The sequence below is a fragment of the Simochromis diagramma genome, unplaced genomic scaffold (assembly GCF_900408965.1).
Source record: "Simochromis diagramma unplaced genomic scaffold, fSimDia1.1 OVJJ01000545.1, whole genome shotgun sequence".
NCBI classification, from domain to species: Eukaryota; Metazoa; Chordata; class Actinopteri; order Cichliformes; family Cichlidae; genus Simochromis; species Simochromis diagramma.
In genome coordinates this window covers 22,056-40,903 of record NW_024387371.1, presented here as the reverse complement: position 1 = coordinate 40,903, position 18,848 = coordinate 22,056, and the positions used below count along the sequence as shown (strand labels likewise).

The 18,848-nt window shown below is 41.2% G+C and overlaps 2 protein-coding genes across 3 annotated transcripts; both read left to right on the top strand.

Annotated features, from left to right (window-relative positions):
* Positions 1-2,269: 2,269 nt before the first annotated feature.
* On the top strand, positions 2,270-4,756 carry LOC120719220 (acidic leucine-rich nuclear phosphoprotein 32-related protein-like). Its single transcript, XM_040008256.1, has 2 exons — positions 2,270-2,421; positions 4,008-4,756. The coding sequence occupies exons 1-2, from the start codon at positions 2,385-2,387 to the stop codon at positions 4,640-4,642; spliced, it is 672 nt and encodes a 223-aa protein (XP_039864190.1). The 5' UTR covers positions 2,270-2,384; the 3' UTR covers positions 4,643-4,756.
* An 8,643-nt stretch (positions 4,757-13,399) lies between these two features.
* haus7 (HAUS augmin-like complex, subunit 7) lies at positions 13,400-18,845 on the top strand. 2 transcript variants are annotated; one of them, XM_040008261.1, is made up of 9 exons: positions 13,400-13,603; positions 14,314-14,429; positions 14,526-14,575; positions 14,652-14,713; positions 14,828-15,018; positions 16,645-16,756; positions 16,880-17,092; positions 18,399-18,510; positions 18,589-18,845. In XM_040008261.1, exons 1-9 carry the CDS (start codon positions 13,547-13,549, stop codon positions 18,648-18,650), a joined length of 975 nt encoding a protein of 324 aa, XP_039864195.1. In that variant the 5' UTR covers positions 13,400-13,546; the 3' UTR covers positions 18,651-18,845. The 2 variants fall into 2 exon arrangements, with proteins under 2 accessions (XP_039864195.1, XP_039864194.1); XM_040008260.1 differs by having other exon boundaries at positions 13,407-13,603; positions 14,505-14,575; positions 18,589-18,842.
* Positions 18,846-18,848: the final 3 nt, after the last annotated feature.

The window sequence follows — 18,848 nt, the reverse complement described above, 5'->3', positions numbered from 1 at the left end:
CAAATTGGACAACACCTTCTTTATAGCCTGTAATTTATACAGTCATAATAACACAACTCAGGCCAAATCTATGTGCATACAATTATCTGAGAAACTTGATTTTTTTAAAATCAAAATATAAGGGAGCCCACATGATTCTTGGAGGAGATTATAATGATGCTCCAGACGATCTTATAGATAGAGTACCAATAAGAACATCTCAACACTCAAAATTTAAAAGCACTGCATTTTTCTGTGAACAACTTGCAGTTATAGATGTATGGAGATTCTTCAACTCTGATACAAAAGAGTTTACCTGGAGCAATGCAAATAGATCTCTACAATCCAGAATCGATTTGTGGTTAATATCTTCTTCGTGTTTACATTTTGTTTCAGAATCTTCTCATGATTTTGCTCCATTAACTGATCACAAATTAATCACAATTCACTTAGTTGGCAATAAACAAAGTCAAAGTAAACTACGTGGTTTTTGGAAGCTAAATAATAATTTATTGAATGATGATACATTTTGTAGTATAGTGGAAAAAATGGCAGAACAGACATTCGGGGATACCAATATGAATCACACACTAAAATGGGAATTTTTCAAATTCAAGGTAAGGGAAGCGGCAATAAGGCGAAGCAAAGAAATTAAAAAAAGAAATGACACTAAAGAAATCAGTATTATGAAGGAATTAAACATATTAATGAAGAAAGATGCTCTATCAGATGATGAAGAAATTAAACTGAAAAGACTAAAGGAAGAAATAGATAATGCATATATTAACATGGCTAAAGGGGCTTTTATAAGGTCCAAAGCAAAATGGCTAGAACTAGGTGAAAGAAATTCTAGTTACTTTTTTGCTCTTGAGAAACGAAACCAAAGAAGAAACAATATATCTGCTCTTAAGATTGATAATAACATAACCACTAATTATTTAGATATCTCAAAACATGTTGGTTCATTCTACAAAGATATATACAAATCAAATTGTAAGATCAATGATTGTGATAGATTTATCGAGTCAGTTAAAAATTTTGCACCAACTATCTCAGAAAACTTTCAAACTAATTGTGAACGTCCCATAACAAAATCAGAAATTTCAGAGGCAATTCGATCAATGAAAAAGGGCAAATCTCCAGGCAATGATGGTTTATCAGTGGAATTTTATTTACAGTTCTGGGATATCATTGTTGATCCTTTATTATAATTGTTTAAGGAATGCCTTGATGGAAAAGAAATGTCCACAAGCATGAAACAGGGTATTATAACTTTAATTCCTAAACCTGATAAAGATCTTCTTGTTATAGAAAATTGGAGACCTATCACACTTTTGAACATAGATTATAAGATTATCTCGTTGGTCTATGCCAAAAGATTAAAGAAAAATCTGGATGAGATCATAGCTGAAACGCAAACCGGATTTATGACCAACCGCCATATCAGTTCAAACATAAGGCTTATTTTTGACCTATTAGACTACTCTGACAATATAGATGATGATTCCCTTATTGTGTTTCTTGATTTTTATAAAGCTTTCGATACGGTAGAACATTATTTCTTATTTAAAGCACTCAAAACCTTTGGTTTTGGTCCAAACTTTGTGTCAACTATCGAAATGTTTTATAAAAATATTGACAGTTGTGTTATACTATATCCAAATACTACTAAAAGATTTCCAGTCATGAGATCTGTTCGCCAGGGTTGCCCAATTTCACCCTTTTTATTTTTGATTGTAGCTGAACTACTTTCATTACACATTTTGAATAGCCCAGTCATTAAAGGTTTATCTATTTTTGGTAAAGAAATCAGAGTGACTCAACTAGCAGATGACCCCGTTTTATTCTTAAAAAACAAAGATCAGATTGAAAATGCTATCTCATTAATAAATGATTTCTCAATTGCCTCTGGATTAAAACTAAATAAATCTAAATGTGAAATTTTATGTTTGTACCAATCAAATGTCAAATCCTTTTACAATATTCCAGTCAAAGACTGTGTTAGATACCTTGGTATTCATATCTGTAAGAATGACACAGAACGTCAACAACTCAACTTTTCTCCCAGGATGGAAAAAACTAAAACTATACTGAACTTATGGCTCCAAAGAGACCTATCAATTTTTGGTAGAATCCTTTTGACTAAAGCTGAAGGTGTTTCCAGATTTGTGTATCCAGCCCTTTCCCTTAATGTGTATGATTCCACATGTAAAAATGTTAATAACTTATTTGTTAACTTTGTATGGCGGAATAAGCACCATCATCTAAAAAAATCATTACTTTGAGAGCTAAAAGATTTCACAGCATTTTAAGGACTGTGTCATAACTCTGGATAAGTTTGAATCCGTAAAGTTTGAGAGCTGTACTGCTTTAGTTTCCTCCAGATTGTGTATCATCCCAGAAGAATGGACAGAGGAGACGGACTAAACATCCCGATTCAAAGTAAGTGCGTGATAGGTTGGAAGACTTCTGTTATTCCCCATAGGCAGTATCAAAAAGCTATATAGCTGTTATTCATAGGGTTCACAACAAAGCAAAGGTGTACAGTTAATACTAATTCATATTAGGTGCCATAAGCATAAAAACGATGTAAATACGATAAGAAAATTGTTATTATTTTTTTCATGTTGCATTAATGGTTGCATTTTATCAGTCCATTACTAATCGCCTTTCAATTGTTAGTGACTCCATCCTCCACCGCGCGCTCTCATCTTTGCCGGTACCGGTCCGTGAGTCGTTTGGTACCGGGCCGCGAGAGTTGAGGCCGTGAAATTTATGGTTTTCAGGGTTTTTATCGGTTTTCCTGGGTCTTTTCCCCTTGTGTAGTTGTTTTATTTTGAAATAACTATTTACGCGTTACCATAGCGACCAGAGAGCATTAAGGCGCAGAGAGGATCGGACGTTACTCTCAATGTTGTTGGTGCATTTCAGGAGGACGCTGCTAATAAAGTTATATATTATTATATATTATATTTACAAAATACCACAGTTTTTGTCTTGGTCGTATCATTTTATTTTGTTGTATTTATCCGCCACACCTTAAAGGTGACATAAACTGGTTTTAGGATGGGGACCGCTGCTGTACAGTACAGAATGCGTTTAGCTTGTCGAATTTACACACATCTTCAATCGCTAGCAGTGTGACTCTGTGCTGTACTGTATGTTGTAAGTTTTCTCCCCATCAAACACAACAATGCCAACGAAACGTTTTGCACCGTCAGAGGCTCCTGCGGCTGCCTTTGGTTTCATTCTATAATACTGGACTTATGTTTCTACGAAGGTTTGAACTTCGAGAGTTTAAACAAAAGAGAAAAGTGTGAAAATGTTCGTGCCTGTCTGAGAAAAGTGTATAAAGTGTGTAGTGAGAGGTTTTCCAGCCTTAAAACATCTATAATAATTGTAAAAAATAAAGCTGGCTACTTCTGATTATACCTGTCGCGGGTTATTTTTAGAACATAACTCCCGCGATAAACGAGGGACCGCTGTAAACTACTGCATGAGAGAGACAACGAAATATCACTTTCGTGATTCTTTCCCCCGTGTTTTCAGGGGTGTGACAAGAGTGTGGTCTCTCTTTGCAGTTTTTCTCGTGGATTATCTGACAGTTTGTTTCTACACATGAAAGTTTCTGAAGTTTTAAGGCCTCAGTCACACAAGCCCAGAGGCTGCTCTGAGCCCTGAAAACATCTGTGTGGTACTGTGTATTTCCTGGTGCACTGGGAATACACATGTCTCTTTATAAAAATGATTTAGACTTTGCACTTAATTATAACATATTCCTAATAATTGAATTTAATAGTGCATTACAACTGTGAGTGAGGGCTGAAAACTGACATGAGGACATTTACACGTTGCTGCTCATCGACTGAAGCCTTTTTTATTTGAAGGAGCAATCACACTGTAATAAGTGTAGTGGGCGTATGTTTGTATGTTTCCTAAGTAGTTATTTTGCATAAATTGGAATTTGTGGACAGTTTTCTCATCATATGAATGATAACAATAATATATTTCCCTGTTTGTTGTTGTAGGGGTACCCGTCGATGAACTGATTTTGGAACTGCAACAGCGTCCAGATTTTGAAGCGATTCGGCCGATGGTCCGCTGGCTTGAATACGGTGTGTTGAGCGGCCTCTTAACTGAGCAAAACCTCCGTGTTCTGGGCCAAGTTATTCATCAAGTGCAACGAAATGATGAGGAGGAGGACAGAGTTCAGGACAATGATCAAGAGGCTGATAACGAAGAGGAGGAACAGGCTGATGTTCCAGTAGCGGGGATAGAAATAAATCCACCTCAAGTAGAAGGACCCTGGGTCCATAACAGAGAAGAAATCCCAGCAGGACAAATTGAAATACACCCGGCCCAGCAAGCAGAAGATCCCATTGCTGAAGAAATGGGGAACTGGTTCTGGGATGATGAGGAGGATGAGAGCGACAACGAAAGTGACCCTGAGAGTGGTCCTGACAGTGACAGCGACCACAGTGACACTGATAGCAACAACAATGACACTGATGGGAATGACGATGATGATGGCAGAGACAATGTTCAGGATGCCTCTGTGCCACTGCCCCCCAGCCCAGTACCGGGAGGTTCAAGGAGGAGACCAAGGGAGGAGGATGATGATGAAGAAGAAGATGGGGCACCTAGAAAACAACTCAAACTCTGAATTTTGCTCCTGGACATCTAGCAAACCCTTCAGAGGATTCAAAGATGTACATTTCAGTGGCAGCTAAATCTGTGAGTCGTCTGCATAACAATGAAATGAGATGCCATATTTTTTTTTTTAAAACTGAACCCATAGGGAGCATATAAATTTAAAAGAGAACTGGGCCAAGAATGGACCCCTAGGGGACCCCACAAGCGAGTGAGGTTTTTGAGGATTATACAGGGAGTGCAGAATTATTAGGCAAGTTGTATTTTTGAGGAATAATTTTATTATTGAACAACAACCATGTTCTCAATGAACCCAAAAAACTCATTAATATCAAAGCTGAATGTTTTTGGAAGTAGTTTTTAGTTTTAGCTATTTTAGGGGGATATCTGTGTGTGCAGGTGACTATTACTGTGCATAATTATTAGGCAACTTAACAAAAAACAAATATATACCCATTTCAATTATTTATTTTTACCAGTGACACCAATATAACATCTCCACATTCACAAATATACATTTCTGACATTCAAAAACAAAACAAAACCAAATCAGCGACCAATATAGCCACCTTTCTTTGCAAGGACACTCAAAAGCCTGCCATCCATGGATTCTGTCAGTGTTTTGATCTGTTCACCATCAACATTGCGTGCAGCAGCAACCACAGCCTCCCAGACACTGTTCAGAGAGGTGTACTGTTTTCCCTCCTTGTAAATCTCACATTTGATGATGGACCACAGGTTCTCAATGGGGTTCAGATCAGGTGAACAAGGAGACCATGTCATTAGTTTTTCTTCTTTTATACCCTTTCTTGCCAGCCACGCTGTGGAGTACTTGGACGCGTGTGATGGAGCATTGTCCTGCATGAAAATCATGTTTTTCTTGAAGGATGCAGACTTCTTCCTGTACCACTGCTTGAAGAAGGTGTCTTCCAGAAACTGGCAGTAGGACTGGGAGTTGAGCTTGACTCCATCCTCAACCCGAAAAGGCCCCACAAGCTCATCTTTGATGATACCAGCCCAAACCAGTACTCCACCTCCACCTTGCTGGCGTCTGAGTCGGACTGGAGCTCTCTGCCCTTTACCAATCCAGCCACGGGCCCATCCATCTGGCCCATCAAGACTCACTCTCATTTCATCAGTCCATAAAACCTTAGAAAAATCAGTCGTGAGATATTTCTTGGCCCAGTCTTGACGTTTCAGCTTGTGTGTCTTGTTCAGTGGTGGTCATCTTTCAGCCTTTCTTACCTTGGCCATGTCTCTGAGTATTGCACACCTTGTGCTTTTGGGCACTCCAGTGATGTTGCAGCTCTGAAATATGGCCAAACTGGTGGCAAGTGGCATCTTGGCAGCTGCACGCTTGACTTTTCTCAGTTCATGGGCAGTTATTTTGCGCCTTGGTTTTTCCACACGCTTCTTGCGACCCTGTTGACTATTTTGAATGAAACGCTTGATTGTTCGATGATCACGCTTCAGAAGCTTTGCAGTTTTGAGACTGCTGCATCCCTCTGCAAGATATCTCACTATTTTTGACTTTTCTGAGCCTGTCAAGTTCTTCTTTTGACCAATTTTGCCAAAGGAAAGGACGTTGCCTAATAATTATGCACACCTGATGTAGGGTGTTGATGTCATTAGACCACACCCCTTCTCATTACAGAGATGCACATCACCTAAAATGCTAAATTGGTAGTAGGCTTTCGAGCCTAATAATTCTGCACTCCCTGTATATCGCCCAGTCTAACAGAAAAGCTTTGGTTGGACAGATAAGATTTAAACCACTCCAATGCAGTCGCTTTGACTCCGACAGTGTTCAAGCCGAGAGATAAGAATCCTATGATCTACGGTATCAAAGGCAGCACTGAGGTCTAATAGTATTAAAATGGCAGAATCTCCCAAGTCAGCAAAAGTGAAAAGGTCATTAAAACCTTTTAAAAAAGCAGTTTCAGTGCTGTGGTGGGCTTTAAAACATGACTGAAATACTTCACTAATGCCATTTTTATCTAGAAAGGTCTGGAGCTGTAGAATAGGTTCCACCACAGCATGTTTAAAGTCAGCAGGGACACACCCAGACTGAAGACTGCTATGGACAATAGACAGCAAACTCATACCCACAGTGTCATAACATCTTTTAGTAAATGACATGGAGCAATATCCAGAGTACAAGTACAGTGAAAATTTTGAAGCAATTCACCCGATGGTCCACTGGCTTCAAATTGGTCTGCTGCGCGGCCTCTTGACTTAAGAAATTCTCCGTGTTCTCCACCTCAAGTAGAAGGACCCTGGGTCAATAACAGAGCAGAGATCCCAGCAGGAGAAATGGAAATAAACCCGGCCCAGCAAGCAGAAGATCCCATAGCTGAAGAAATGAGGTGGTTCTGGGATGATGAGGAGGCTGCGGGGAAGAGCGCTCTATGACCGTCCTCGCGAGTAAAAGACAACTGCAGTGTTGCGCCAGAGGGAGTGTTAATAGACCTCTCTGCATTGAATCGTACTTGTTATGAATCTCTGTCTCTCTTCCACAGCATGTCTTTATCCTGTCTTCCTTCTCTCACCCCAACCAGTCGCAGCAGATGGCCGCCCCTCCCTGAGCCTGGTTCTGCCGGAGGTTTCTTCCTGTTAAAAGGGAGTTTTTCCTTCCCACTGTCGCCAAAGTGCTTGCTCATAGGGGGTCATATGACTGTTGGGTTTTTCTCTGTATCTATTATTGTACGATCTACTGTACAATATAAAGCACCTTGAGGTGACTGTTTTTGTGATTTGGAGCTATATAAATAAAGATTTTTTTTAGTTGCCACTTTCTGTGTGTGCTTACCAACGGTGTATTATTCCTGACCTTGTATTGCTTACAATACAAAGGTCACTGTGAGAGCAAAAAGTTAATGTTTCCATTTGTCCCAAATCACAACAAATGTGTCATATTGAAATCTGTTAGAGAATGTAATTTTTTTCCATTTTAAACAACCATAGACAACCTCATACCAGTCATTTAGTGACAGAATTTTTACACTTAGCCATTTCTTAGTGATAGTCTTTCGGGCAGCCACACTCAAAATGCCATATAATAGCTTGATCACTTTATCCACAATACCGAGTATAAACATCCAAACAAGAGTTCATCCCAGTTAAAGGGAAGCTGCATACTAAGAATAGTCTGTAACTCAGAATGAATCGAAACCCAAAAAGTGTTTATCAATGGACAGGACCAAAACAAGTGGAGGTGCTTTACTCCTTGGGCCCCACAGTTTCTCCAGCTGCTGGAGGAGTTGGAATAATGTTTACTTTGTGCAGGTTTAATAAAAAATTGGCAAAGACTCTTCCAGCCAAAACATCTCCATATATTAGAGCTAGAGATTCTTTCCCATTTTTGTTTGATGTAAATTGTATTCAAATTCCTAACCTCCTGTAAACCCTTGTACAGTCTAGAAATCACTTTGAGACCAGGATCCACATGGTATGCCTCAACAAATCTATTCAGAACAGGAAGAAAGAAAAGATTTGTTCTCTTGGGTATAAAGTTATGTAAATGATGCGGGATTTGGAGAAACCTGAAAAAAAAATCAGTCTTGCTTAACTGACTGGAAGTCCCTAAGATTTCCCTTATCATAAAACATACAGTATGCCGCTAAGCATTTAGCCTGGAGAAATAGTTTGCTGCTTTATAAGAAAGCCCTCCGCAAAGCCAGAACATCTTACTATTCATCACTGATTGAAGTAAATAAGAACAACCCCAGGTTTCTCTTCAGCACTGTAGCCAGGCTGACAAAAAGTCAGAGCTCTTTTGAGCCAACAATCCCTTTAACGTTAACTAGTAATGACTTCATGAACTTCTTCACAAATAAAATTTTTATCATTAGAGAAAAAATTACCAGTAATCATCCCACAGATGTAATATTATCTACAGCTACTCTTAGTACCATTGATGTTAAGTTAGACTCTTTTTCTCCAATTGATCTTTCTGAGTTAACTTCAATAATTACTTCCTCCAAGCCATCAACGTGTCTTTTAGACCCCATTCCTACAAAACTGCTCAAAGAAGTCCTGCCATTAATTAATTCTTCAATCTTAAATATGATCAACCTATCTCTAATGATCGGCTATGTACCACAGGCCTTCAAGCTAGCTGTAGTTAAACCTTTACTCAAAAAGCATCTCTAGACCCAGCAGTCTTAGCTAATTATAGGCCAATCTCCAACCTTCCTTTCATATCAAAAATCCTTGAAAGAGTAGTTGTCAAACAGCTAACAGATCATCTGCAGAGGAATGGTTTATTTGAAGAGTTTCAGTCAGGTTTCAGAGCTCATCACAGCACAGAAACAGCTTTAGTGAAGGTTACAAATGATCTTCTTATGGCCTCTGACAGTGGACTCATCTCTGTGCTTGTCCTGCTAGACCTCAGTGCAGCATTCGATACTGTCGACCATAATATCCTATTAGAGCGATTAGAACATGCTGTAGGTATTACAGGTACTGCACTGCAGTGGTTTGTATCATATCTATCTAATAGACTCCAGTTTGTTCATGTAAATGGAGAGTCCTCTTCACACACTGAGGTTAATTATGGAGTTCCACAGGGTTCAGTGCTAGGACCAATTCTGTTTACATTATACATGCTTCCCTTAGGCAGTATCATTAGAAGACATAGCATACATTTTCACTGCTATGCAGATGACACCCAGCTCTATCTGTCTATGAAGCCAGATAACACACACCAATTAGTTAAACTGCAGGAATGTCTTAAAGACATAAAGACCTGGATGGCCGCTAACTTTCTGCTTCTTAATTCAGATAAAACTGAGGTTATTGTACTCGGCCCTGAAAAGCCTAGAAATATGGTATCTAAGCAGATTCTTACTCTGGATGGCATTACCTTGGCCTCCAGTAACGCTGTGAGGAACCTTGGAGTCATTTTTGACCAGGACATGTCCTTCAATGCACATATTAAACAAATATGTAAGACTGCGTTCTTCCATTTGCGCAATATCTCTAAAATTAGAAATATCCTGTCTCAGAGTGACGCTGAAAAACTAGTTCATGCATTTATTACTTCCAGGCTGGACTACTGTAATTCATTATTATCAGGATGTCCAAAAAACTCACTGAAAAGCCTTCAGCTAATCCAAAACGCTGCAGCAAGAGTACTGACAGGGACTAGAAAGAGAGAGCATATTTCTCCTGTTTTGGCTTCCCTTCATTGGCTTCCTGTTAAATCCAGAATTGAATTCAAAATCCTGCTCCTCACATACAAGGTCTTAAATAATCAGGCCCCATCTTATCTCAATGACCTTGTAGTACCATATCACCCTATTAGAGCACTTCGCTCTTGCTCTGCAGGCCTACTTGTTGTTCCTAGAGTATTTAAAAGTAGAATGGGAGGGAGAGCCTTCAGTTTTCAGGCCCCTCTTCTATGGAACCAGCTTCCAGTTTGGATTCGGGAGACAGACACTATCTCTACTTTTAAGATTAGGCTTAAAACTTTCCTTTTTGCTAAAGCATATAGTTAGGGCTGGACCAGGTGACCCTGAATCCTCCCTTAGTTATGCTGCAATAGACATAGGCTGCCGGGGGATTCCCATGATGCATTGAGTTTTTCCTTTCCAGTCACCTTTCTCACTCACTATGTATTAACAGACCTCTCTGCATTAAATCATATCTGTTATTAACCTCTGTCTCTCTTCCACAGCATGTCTTTTATCCTGTCTTCCTTCTCTCACCCCAACCGGTCGCAGCAGATGGCCGCCCCTCCCTGAGCCTGGTTCTGCCGGAGGTTTCTTCCTGTTAAAAGGGAGTTTTTCCTTCCCACTGTTGCCAAAGTGCTTGCTCATAGGGGGTCATATGATTGTTGGGTTTTTTTCTCTGTATCTATGAAGCGCCTTGAGGCGACTTATGTTGTGATTTGGCGCTATATAAATAAAATTGAATTGAATTGAATTGAATTAAGCCTTGTCCTGCCCAGTTTTTCTATCTCACATCTAACTTATTGGGTAAAAAAATCAAGATCATAAGCGCATCATCTTAAGATCCTGGCCTCTTCATTCCAATCATTCTTGTTAAGAAACTGTAACCAGAGTTTTAAAACCAGCTTAATCCATTGGTTTCCTTGCAGAAGTCCACTCTGCAGGTGGGGGAGAGACATATGAGAGGTGGAGAATAAAATCAACCTGGGTGTCTATAGTCTTGTGTAGTCTGGGAGATGATTGAATGTTGGAGTGGGTAGTTTCCTCTGCGGTGGGGTCAGGTGGGCTGCCCTGGGTCCTGTGGGGCTTGGCGGTGCTGCTGCCGTAGGCCCCAGTCTGGATGGGCCTGGGCCCCGTTGCCTTGGTGGGTGTTGGGGGTGCCTACTAAGGTCAGTGGTCTATTCCCCCCCCCCCCCCCCATCCCCCAGCCCACACAAGTAGGGCCTTGGGGTGCAGGGGTGTCACCAGTGTGCAGGGGAGGCTTATCTCCCCTCACCATACTCCCTGCCAGTGGCTGATGCCCTCAGGGGTCGGTGCGTTGGTTCTTGGTGTCCGGGGCCTTTAAGGCTGTAGACCCTGAATTGGGATACAGCCTGTGGGTGAGAACCCATGCAAACTCCACACAGAAAGACCCTGGTGGTGGTATTGAACTCAGGACCTTCTTGCTGTGAACCACCATTTATTACTGCCAGTAATGTACAAATACTTATTTATACTTTATTTTGTATTTTCTAATGTATCTTTATTTTTGACAAATTTATCAAAAGATTTCCATTATGCTCAGTTTTCTACACTGAAGTATTAAATTGGTGAATTTAATTTAATTTAATTTAATTTAATTTAATTTAATTTAATTTAATTTAATTTAATTTAATTTAATTTAATAGATTCAGAATTTGCCAACATTCCTTATCATACAGAGGTCCGTTGGCTGAGTTGGGGAAAAGTTCTCAATAGAGTTTTTGAGCTCATCGAGGAAATCTGTCAGTTCATGGCCTTAACCCTACAGCCTTAACCCTTTAAGCCCAAACTTTAATAATGTATGATGCGGTGAAGGCATTTCAAGTGAAGCTGTCACAAATGTACCAGTGCAACCTGCCTCACTTTCCCTGTTGCCAAGTAATGTTGAACCAAGTCAGCGGACTTTGCTGAACTGCACCTGTGCAGATTCAGATGGAGCTGCAGTGTAATGATACACTCAAGGCAAAGTACGACACTGAATGGCCCGCACAGTTTATTAGTTCCTGAAGCAATGCCTCAGCTCCGTCAACATAACCTTGTATATGCTTTCATTTATTTTTTCTGGGGGATTTTGGCAGCATGTTCATATTTCTAACTTGCATAATTTTGACAGGATATATTTTTATGAAGAGCAAAATATTTAAAGTTACAGGTTGTTGTTTTTTTTAAGTTTATTTAATCTGGAATAATATTCCTGTCTGTTTTTATTCATATTTTGTGGAGTTTATATACTGCTGGGCGGGTGCTCTGATGTTATTGATGTTGAACTTGTTTTATCTTATTTTATTTATAAGGTTAGTTATTAGAGTTTCCAACTGTCCCGTAAAAAACGGAATGGTCTCGTATTCAGAGAAAATATTGCGCGTTTTTCGTATTGAGGTGAAAAGGAACACAGTTTGTCCCGGACTTCAGCTACAATGAAAAAGACACAAAGCTGGAGTTATTCTGTCTTTGCTGCACAGCTGCCTCTTCTTCTCTCATTCTCTCCCCTCCCTACTTCAATCATGAAACTGATCAGTGATCAGCTGATTTTGCCAGTATTTTCCCACATTTTCTAGATTCTGTACCAGTACTGTGTGTAAAATGCCAACAAAAAGTCAATTAAGTTTTATTCTTTCTCACCTGTCTTTCTGTCTCCTTTCACTTTTTAAAGGTTGCCATCTTAGAAAAAATATTTTGCCCTGCCATGCTGTTTATTGATGTGGCAAATGAATGGTTTATCTAAATCTGTCATCAGTAATCAGTAATGATCATGTCTCTCCTCTAGTCTTCTCTGTCTTAATTTCAGGTTTTCACCATGTGTTCAAGATAGTTTAGGAGGTTAACTCGACCAAGCAGTCTACTTTCGGGTACTGTTTAGAATACCAGAATAGTTTAGTTTATTAGACTGATACATATATACCAACAAGACAGTGTACATCACTGTGACAACAGCGTTTGTTTTCATTCAAAGGATTTATGGTTTTTCCTATAATACCATGGTGGGCCATTCATTTGGACATTTCAGGCTATTGTTGCTTTCATGATATGACTTGACTAAAAGAAATGCTATTAAGGAACCGGACCACGGCAGGTTTTAGAAAACCCATCCAGAATAATTTTGTAGGCCCATACAGGGACCCCAAAGGTCAAAGCTTCTGTTGCCCTGCTCACGCAGTCCTACCAACAACTACCCACTGTGAAAACAGGCAGGTAATAACGTTTTGGCACATTATTTATGATAAGAACCCACCGTGAGGGGAAATGCAGTTGTGGAGAAGATGAAACCACAGAACATGTTTGATGACGCTGTCAGAAATATGAAGTTGGGGAAAAGCGACTGATGCAAAGCCCCAGTAAAGTGAAAGTTAAAGTGGATCTTATTGATATACTGTAAAAGAACTGAAGAAATGAACGATATCAGGCTATATTGCATTTTCTCAGACAGACTAATTTATCTGATAGCCTTTGATTTTTGTTTTCTTTCTCCGAGAGCAGCTGGATTAACAGCGTATTGATTTATAGGATAAAATATCAAAGAAAAGATGTCTAGTTTGACTTTGGTAAGAGACATAAATCCCTTGAGGACTGTCAGGAACAGCACCCCGTGTAAACATCAGCCGACATTCCTGAGTGGCTTTCCTCTGGTCCTCACGTCACGCCGAAGGATGGCGGTAATGCACACGGTCGCTGTTTGACAACCGCCAATAAAACCCACGAAGAAGAACCCGAGGTCGGTTTGGATAATGGCGGGTGTTCTGACAGAGAAACAACTTGCTCGTCATGTGTATTCTTCATTGGAGGTAAACATTAAATACAATATTAACTAAATAAAGTCATAGTTGTGCTCACATAGCATTAAACGCTGCTCTGTGATTTGTTTGAACGTGAGCGGCTCATTAATGCACTGAAATGATTAGTGATGTTTTCTAAGGTGGCGGTCCCCAACCCCCGGGCCTCGGACCGGTACCGGTCCGTGAGTCGTTTGGTACCGGGCCGCGAGAGTTGAGGCTCAGGTGTGAAATGTATAGTTTTTGTCGGTTTTCAGCATTATTTTGTCATCGTTTTTATCGTTTACTCGGTTTTCCTGGGTCTTTTCCTGTGTGTTATGAATACATTTTCTTTTTTTCGGTACCGGTACTAGTTTTATTTTGTTGTATTTATCCGCGACACTTTAAAGGCCGGTCCATGAAAATATTGTCGGGCATAAATAAACCGGTCCGTGGCGCAAAAAAGGTTGGGGACCGCTGTTCTAAGGGACTGTGTAGCTGATTTGGCTTCGGTACATGTTGGACTTGTTCTACATGAATATTTTTACAGTGGTTTTCCTGCTGCGTCCTTTCTTCTTGATCTTATGACTGCTGCCTCATGCGGTCGAATAGAAACAGTACTGCTGGAGCCACAGATCCGCTGTGCCTTTGGTCATGACTCTTTCCTTTGCCTTGATGTGACTCTGTTGTCGTGTGTGTGTGTGTGTGTGTGTGTGTGTGTGTGTGTGTGTGTGTGTGTTGAGGCTGCGTCCTGCCCCTTGGTTGAAGGTCTGTACCTGCAGGAAGCAGACAGTATGCTGCAGCTGCTGTGTGCCCCCTCACAGCACCGCACGGACATACTAGCGTGGATCTGCAGCAGGTAGGAGAAGCTCTGCTCATGTACCACAAATAATCTGTTCATCATTATGAACTCGGCCGTGTGTTCACTTCACAGTATCAGCCCAAGCTTCACCAGTTCAAAGCCGATGTCAGTGAGATCCAAGGAGCCTGATGTTCTGACTAAAGGTAACGTAGCTGTGCACAGAGTCCACCAGATGTTTTTGCTGCTTGACACTAACTGTGGTGGTTTATGTCCAAGCAGATATGGCTGTTCTTGGGCAGGAACTTTTGCTATGCCGAGCATCTGATGTGGACCTGATTAGGGTGAGAGTTTGTATTCAATTAGTGATGTTATTGATTCACACATACAGACATGCAGCATCACAATAAACACAAACAGTAATCACACATCCATGGTTCTGTGTTTAATCTCTGAAGGGTGATGCAAGTCCGCGGCGGCAACTTCAGTTTCTGGAGCAGCTTTTAGCTTTCGTCCCAGGCTGCGTTAAGTCTGCTGTGCACACAGCTGATGGAGAGCTGCTGCTGAAGGAGTTCTTTGGTGCTGAGAATCTGCCGCACCTCACACAGACGCTCAGTCCTGCATTTGACCCTTGGCCTACACACATCAAGTATGTTTGCTGTCTGATGATCTCTTCTTACACACATTGCTGAAAGACTCATTCATGGATGCTTGGTGAATCCTAATCGAATTCATTGTGTGCTGTTGTACAACCACAAATCAGAAGAAGTTGGGACGTGTGTTAAAGTAAAATCAAACTGAAACAGTGCTTCGTTAAATGATCTTTGACCTGTATTATATTGAAAACAGTACAACAGCACATTATTTAATGTGTTCTTCATTAATTTTATTGTTGTTTTCAAAATAAACACATATTCCAGTTTTGGTTCTTCCGACACATTTCAAAAGCAGTTGGAACAGTAAAGCATGTACTGCTTTGTAATGTTGTCACTTAAAAGACGTTTAGAGACTGAGGACACCGAGTGATGAAGTGATTCAGGTGTCATTTTGTCCCATTTCTTCCTGCAAACAAGTCTTAAGCTGGGCAACAGTACGGGGTCTTTGTTGTCACCACACATTCTGGACTGGAGACCTGTCAGGACTGCAGGCAGGACTTTGTAACTTTGTTCTTTGGTCCGGAGCACACAGCATCCATTTCTCCCAAAAAACAGTGATTGATGGTAAACAGACTGGTTCTTTTCTACTCTTCTGAGCACTCAAAGTGCTGTAAACAACTTGTGTATTCACACAAGCACATTTTCTGAGTGCTTTCTAACTAACATTCACACTCTGATGGATGCATCGGAGAGCAATTTGGGGTTAGTATCTTGCCCAAGGATATTTGGCACGCAGACTAGGGGAAGCCAGGAATTGAACCATCAACCTTCCGATCAGTAGATGACCTGCTCTACCGCCTGAGCTACTGCCACCCAATTGATATGAAATTATTGATGTGATCACAGTGTACGTTTCCACTGTGATGTGGTTCATCCCAGATGCCTGTGAGCCCAGAGAAGTCCACGGCACTTCTGTTAACACACGGCTTCCCTTTGGCTCAGTACAGTTTTAACTGCCATTTGTGGATGTAACTACATACTGTGGTACTTGACAAAGGTTTTCCAAAGCGGTCCTAAACCCATGCGGTGATATCGCTTATGGATGAATGACGGTTCTTGATGCAGTGCCGCCTGAGGGATCGGAGCGGCTGTTCAGCTTACGCTTGCGCCCTTGTCCTTTATGCACTGAAATTCTTCCAGATTCCTTGAATCCTTTAATTCTATTATGCACTGTTGAAGGTGAAATATCCAAATCTCTTCCTATCTTTCTTTGAGGAACATTGTCTTTAAACATTTTGTCTCGTATTTGTTGCAAACTGCTTCTCCTCGGCCCATCTTTGCTCCTAGAGACTCCAAGAAAGGACTAGACCTTTCTCAGATGCTGCTTAGACATCACCTGTTTCCAATCGGATCAATATTTAACCAATTTACGTCATTACGAGTCCTAAATTGCTCCTGTCCCAACCTTTTTTGGAATGTGTTGCAGGTCTGAATGACAGAAAAGGACAAAACATGAAATATTTTGTGTTCAGTTTCTCTGCAATGAAACACGAGTCAAAGGAAATTTAGAAATCACTACTTTTTTTTTTTTTTTTTTTTTTTTTTCCAAACTGTCCCAACTCTTTCTGATTTGGTTTGTAGGTGAGAAGTCTCTCTGACTTCTTTTCTGTACCTCATAGGGCTCTGTGGAAGAACACAAAGTCATCTTATAAGCCAAACAGAGAAGAAAATGGAGATATTGTTGCCCTTCTACAGGCGACGCAATCAGCACTGGAGCAGCTGCAGTCAAAGGTCTGACAAGGGGGGAAAAAAGGGAAGCTGTTTTATTAAAGCACCAACAGAAAGCTCAAACATCTTGTTTGACATGTGTGACTGTCATGGTGGTAAAGCATGCCGTTTGCTTCGTCCCCTCAGTGTGTATTCTTGAACAGCGAGGCCCAGAGTCCTCCCGCCTTCTCTCCAAGCTCACTGCGTGTAGCAGCGTCTGACCTCCAGCAACTGATGGCCACCTTCAGCCATGTTTATGAGACAGACCTGAGAGTTTACTGCAGCAGAGACCCCCCCAGCTTCAGCTCAGAGACAGAAGTCTTTCAGAGGGTCCAACAGCTGCTGCTGGCCTGCAACACGGTACTCGCAAATAAGCCCACTCTGTTAAAGTCACACCTGTGTCATTTGGACACCCACAGTTCCAGAGACTTGCACATTAAATCATTCTAGGGCTGCCCTTAAATCACTGACTAAATATTAGCAAATGAGGAAAGTCTCAGTTGACCGAGTTTGGTGGAGGGAAAGCAAAGCAAATCATTTACCTTCTTATTTACAGACGTGGCCAAATGTTTTGAGAAACCCACAAATATTAGTTTTCACAAAGTTTGCTGCTTCAGTTTTTACGATAGCAATTTGCACACACTCAAACTTCTTTACCATGAACTTGACCGAGCAACCCAACAATCATATGACCCCCTATGACAGGGGTAGGGAACGTTAGTCCTCGAGGGCTGGAGTCCTGCAGGCTTTAGATCTCACCCTGGGTCACCACACCTGAATCACATGATTAGTTCATCAGGCCTCTGGAAGACTTTAGGACATGTTGAGGAGGTCATTTAGCCATTTCAATCAGCTGTGTTGGATCAAGGACACATTTAGAACCTGCAGGACACCGGCCCTCAAGGCCTGGAGTTGCCTACCCCGGCCCTATGAGCAAGGACTTTGGCAACAGTGGGAAGAGAAATGGAGATGTGTCTTAATTCTGGGAGTGTGACTGCACCTCATACACTCCCCTTTTAGTTTTGTTACTGTTTGAATTCCTGCATTTCACAGCGTCTGTTCTCGTTTTCGTGCCCACACTCTGCTCTTTTGTTTCGTCTCAGTAGTACCTGGGATCTACCTGCTGTCAGTCAGAGGGCTGCCGTGAAGCTTTTCCCAAACTCCGGTCACAGACTCAGATATTAGCTTCCAGCTGTTCTCTTTCTATAGACACTGATGATCTAAGTGAAGACACGGTTAAAAAAATACATTTACAGCCAGAAACAAAAACCTGTTTCTGTAGCTAAATTATTTTCCTCCTCCTTAAACTGAATGGTGTTTTGATCGTTCTGTTTTTATAACCCAGCAGTTGGTGCCACGTTGATGGGAAGGTGTGCAGACACAGGCGGCTGTACAGCCTGGTCTGACCTGAAACCTCTTCAGGTCCTAGCTTTGCATACTAATGGCTTATTCAGGGTTGTTGTAGTGGCAGCAGATACCTTGGACGTGTTTCACAGAGGTGTTGAATCTATCCCACCAAACGTCTCTGAAACAGTTAGTCTGAACCTTCATTTAGTCCGGACTGTTTGCAGGCCTGATAGCAGGTCGGTGTAACTAATAAACTGACACTGCTCGTAGGACAGGAACATAGTGACGTGTTCTGTCCTCTGGTGTATGCGTCTGTCAGGAGCTGGAAATGCTGAAGGAAGTGTCAGAAGCTTCTGAGTCGGTGAGCGAGGAGGTGAAGCAGCTTCAAACGCAGCCTCGCTACTGGAGCCGAGGAGAGAAGCACACGTTACGTAAGTCAGTTTAACACTCATATTTAGAGTTTCTTACATATTGTTTATTATTTGTTTCCTCTTTTTTTTCTCCACTAGCTGATCAACTGGAGAAGGTTATCGGGCGAATTGGAGGCTTTCTGTCTCAGCTTAGTTCATAACGTCATTCAGAGGGATGCACTCATCAGATTCACTGAGGCTCTGGTGGTGTTAAGACGGAGACAACACAGCTTGGACGTGTTTCACAGAGGTGTAAGGGACAGACGTGTAAGGGACAGACGTGTAAGGGACAGACGTGTAAGGGACAGACGTGTAAGGGACAGACGTGTAAGGGACAGAGGTGTAAGGGACAGACGTGT

Bases quoted from the DNA above. Each gene is read 5' to 3' on its own strand.
- LOC120719220 (XM_040008256.1), top strand. From the start codon at position 2,385: ATGGACAGAGGAGACGGACTAAACATCCCGATTCAAA. The intron at 2,422-4,007 runs GTAAGTGCGTGA...TTGTTGTTGTAG, and splicing joins ACTAAACATCCCGATTCAAA to GGGTACCCGTCGATGAACTG.
- haus7 (XM_040008260.1), top strand. From the start codon at position 13,547: ATGGCGGGTGTTCTGACAGAGAAACAACTTGCTCGTCATGTGTATTCT. The intron at 15,019-16,644 runs GTATGTTTGCTG...TGTACCTCATAG, and splicing joins CCTTGGCCTACACACATCAA to GGCTCTGTGGAAGAACACAA. The intron at 18,511-18,588 runs GTAAGTCAGTTT...TTTCTCCACTAG, and splicing joins AGGAGAGAAGCACACGTTAC to CTGATCAACTGGAGAAGGTT.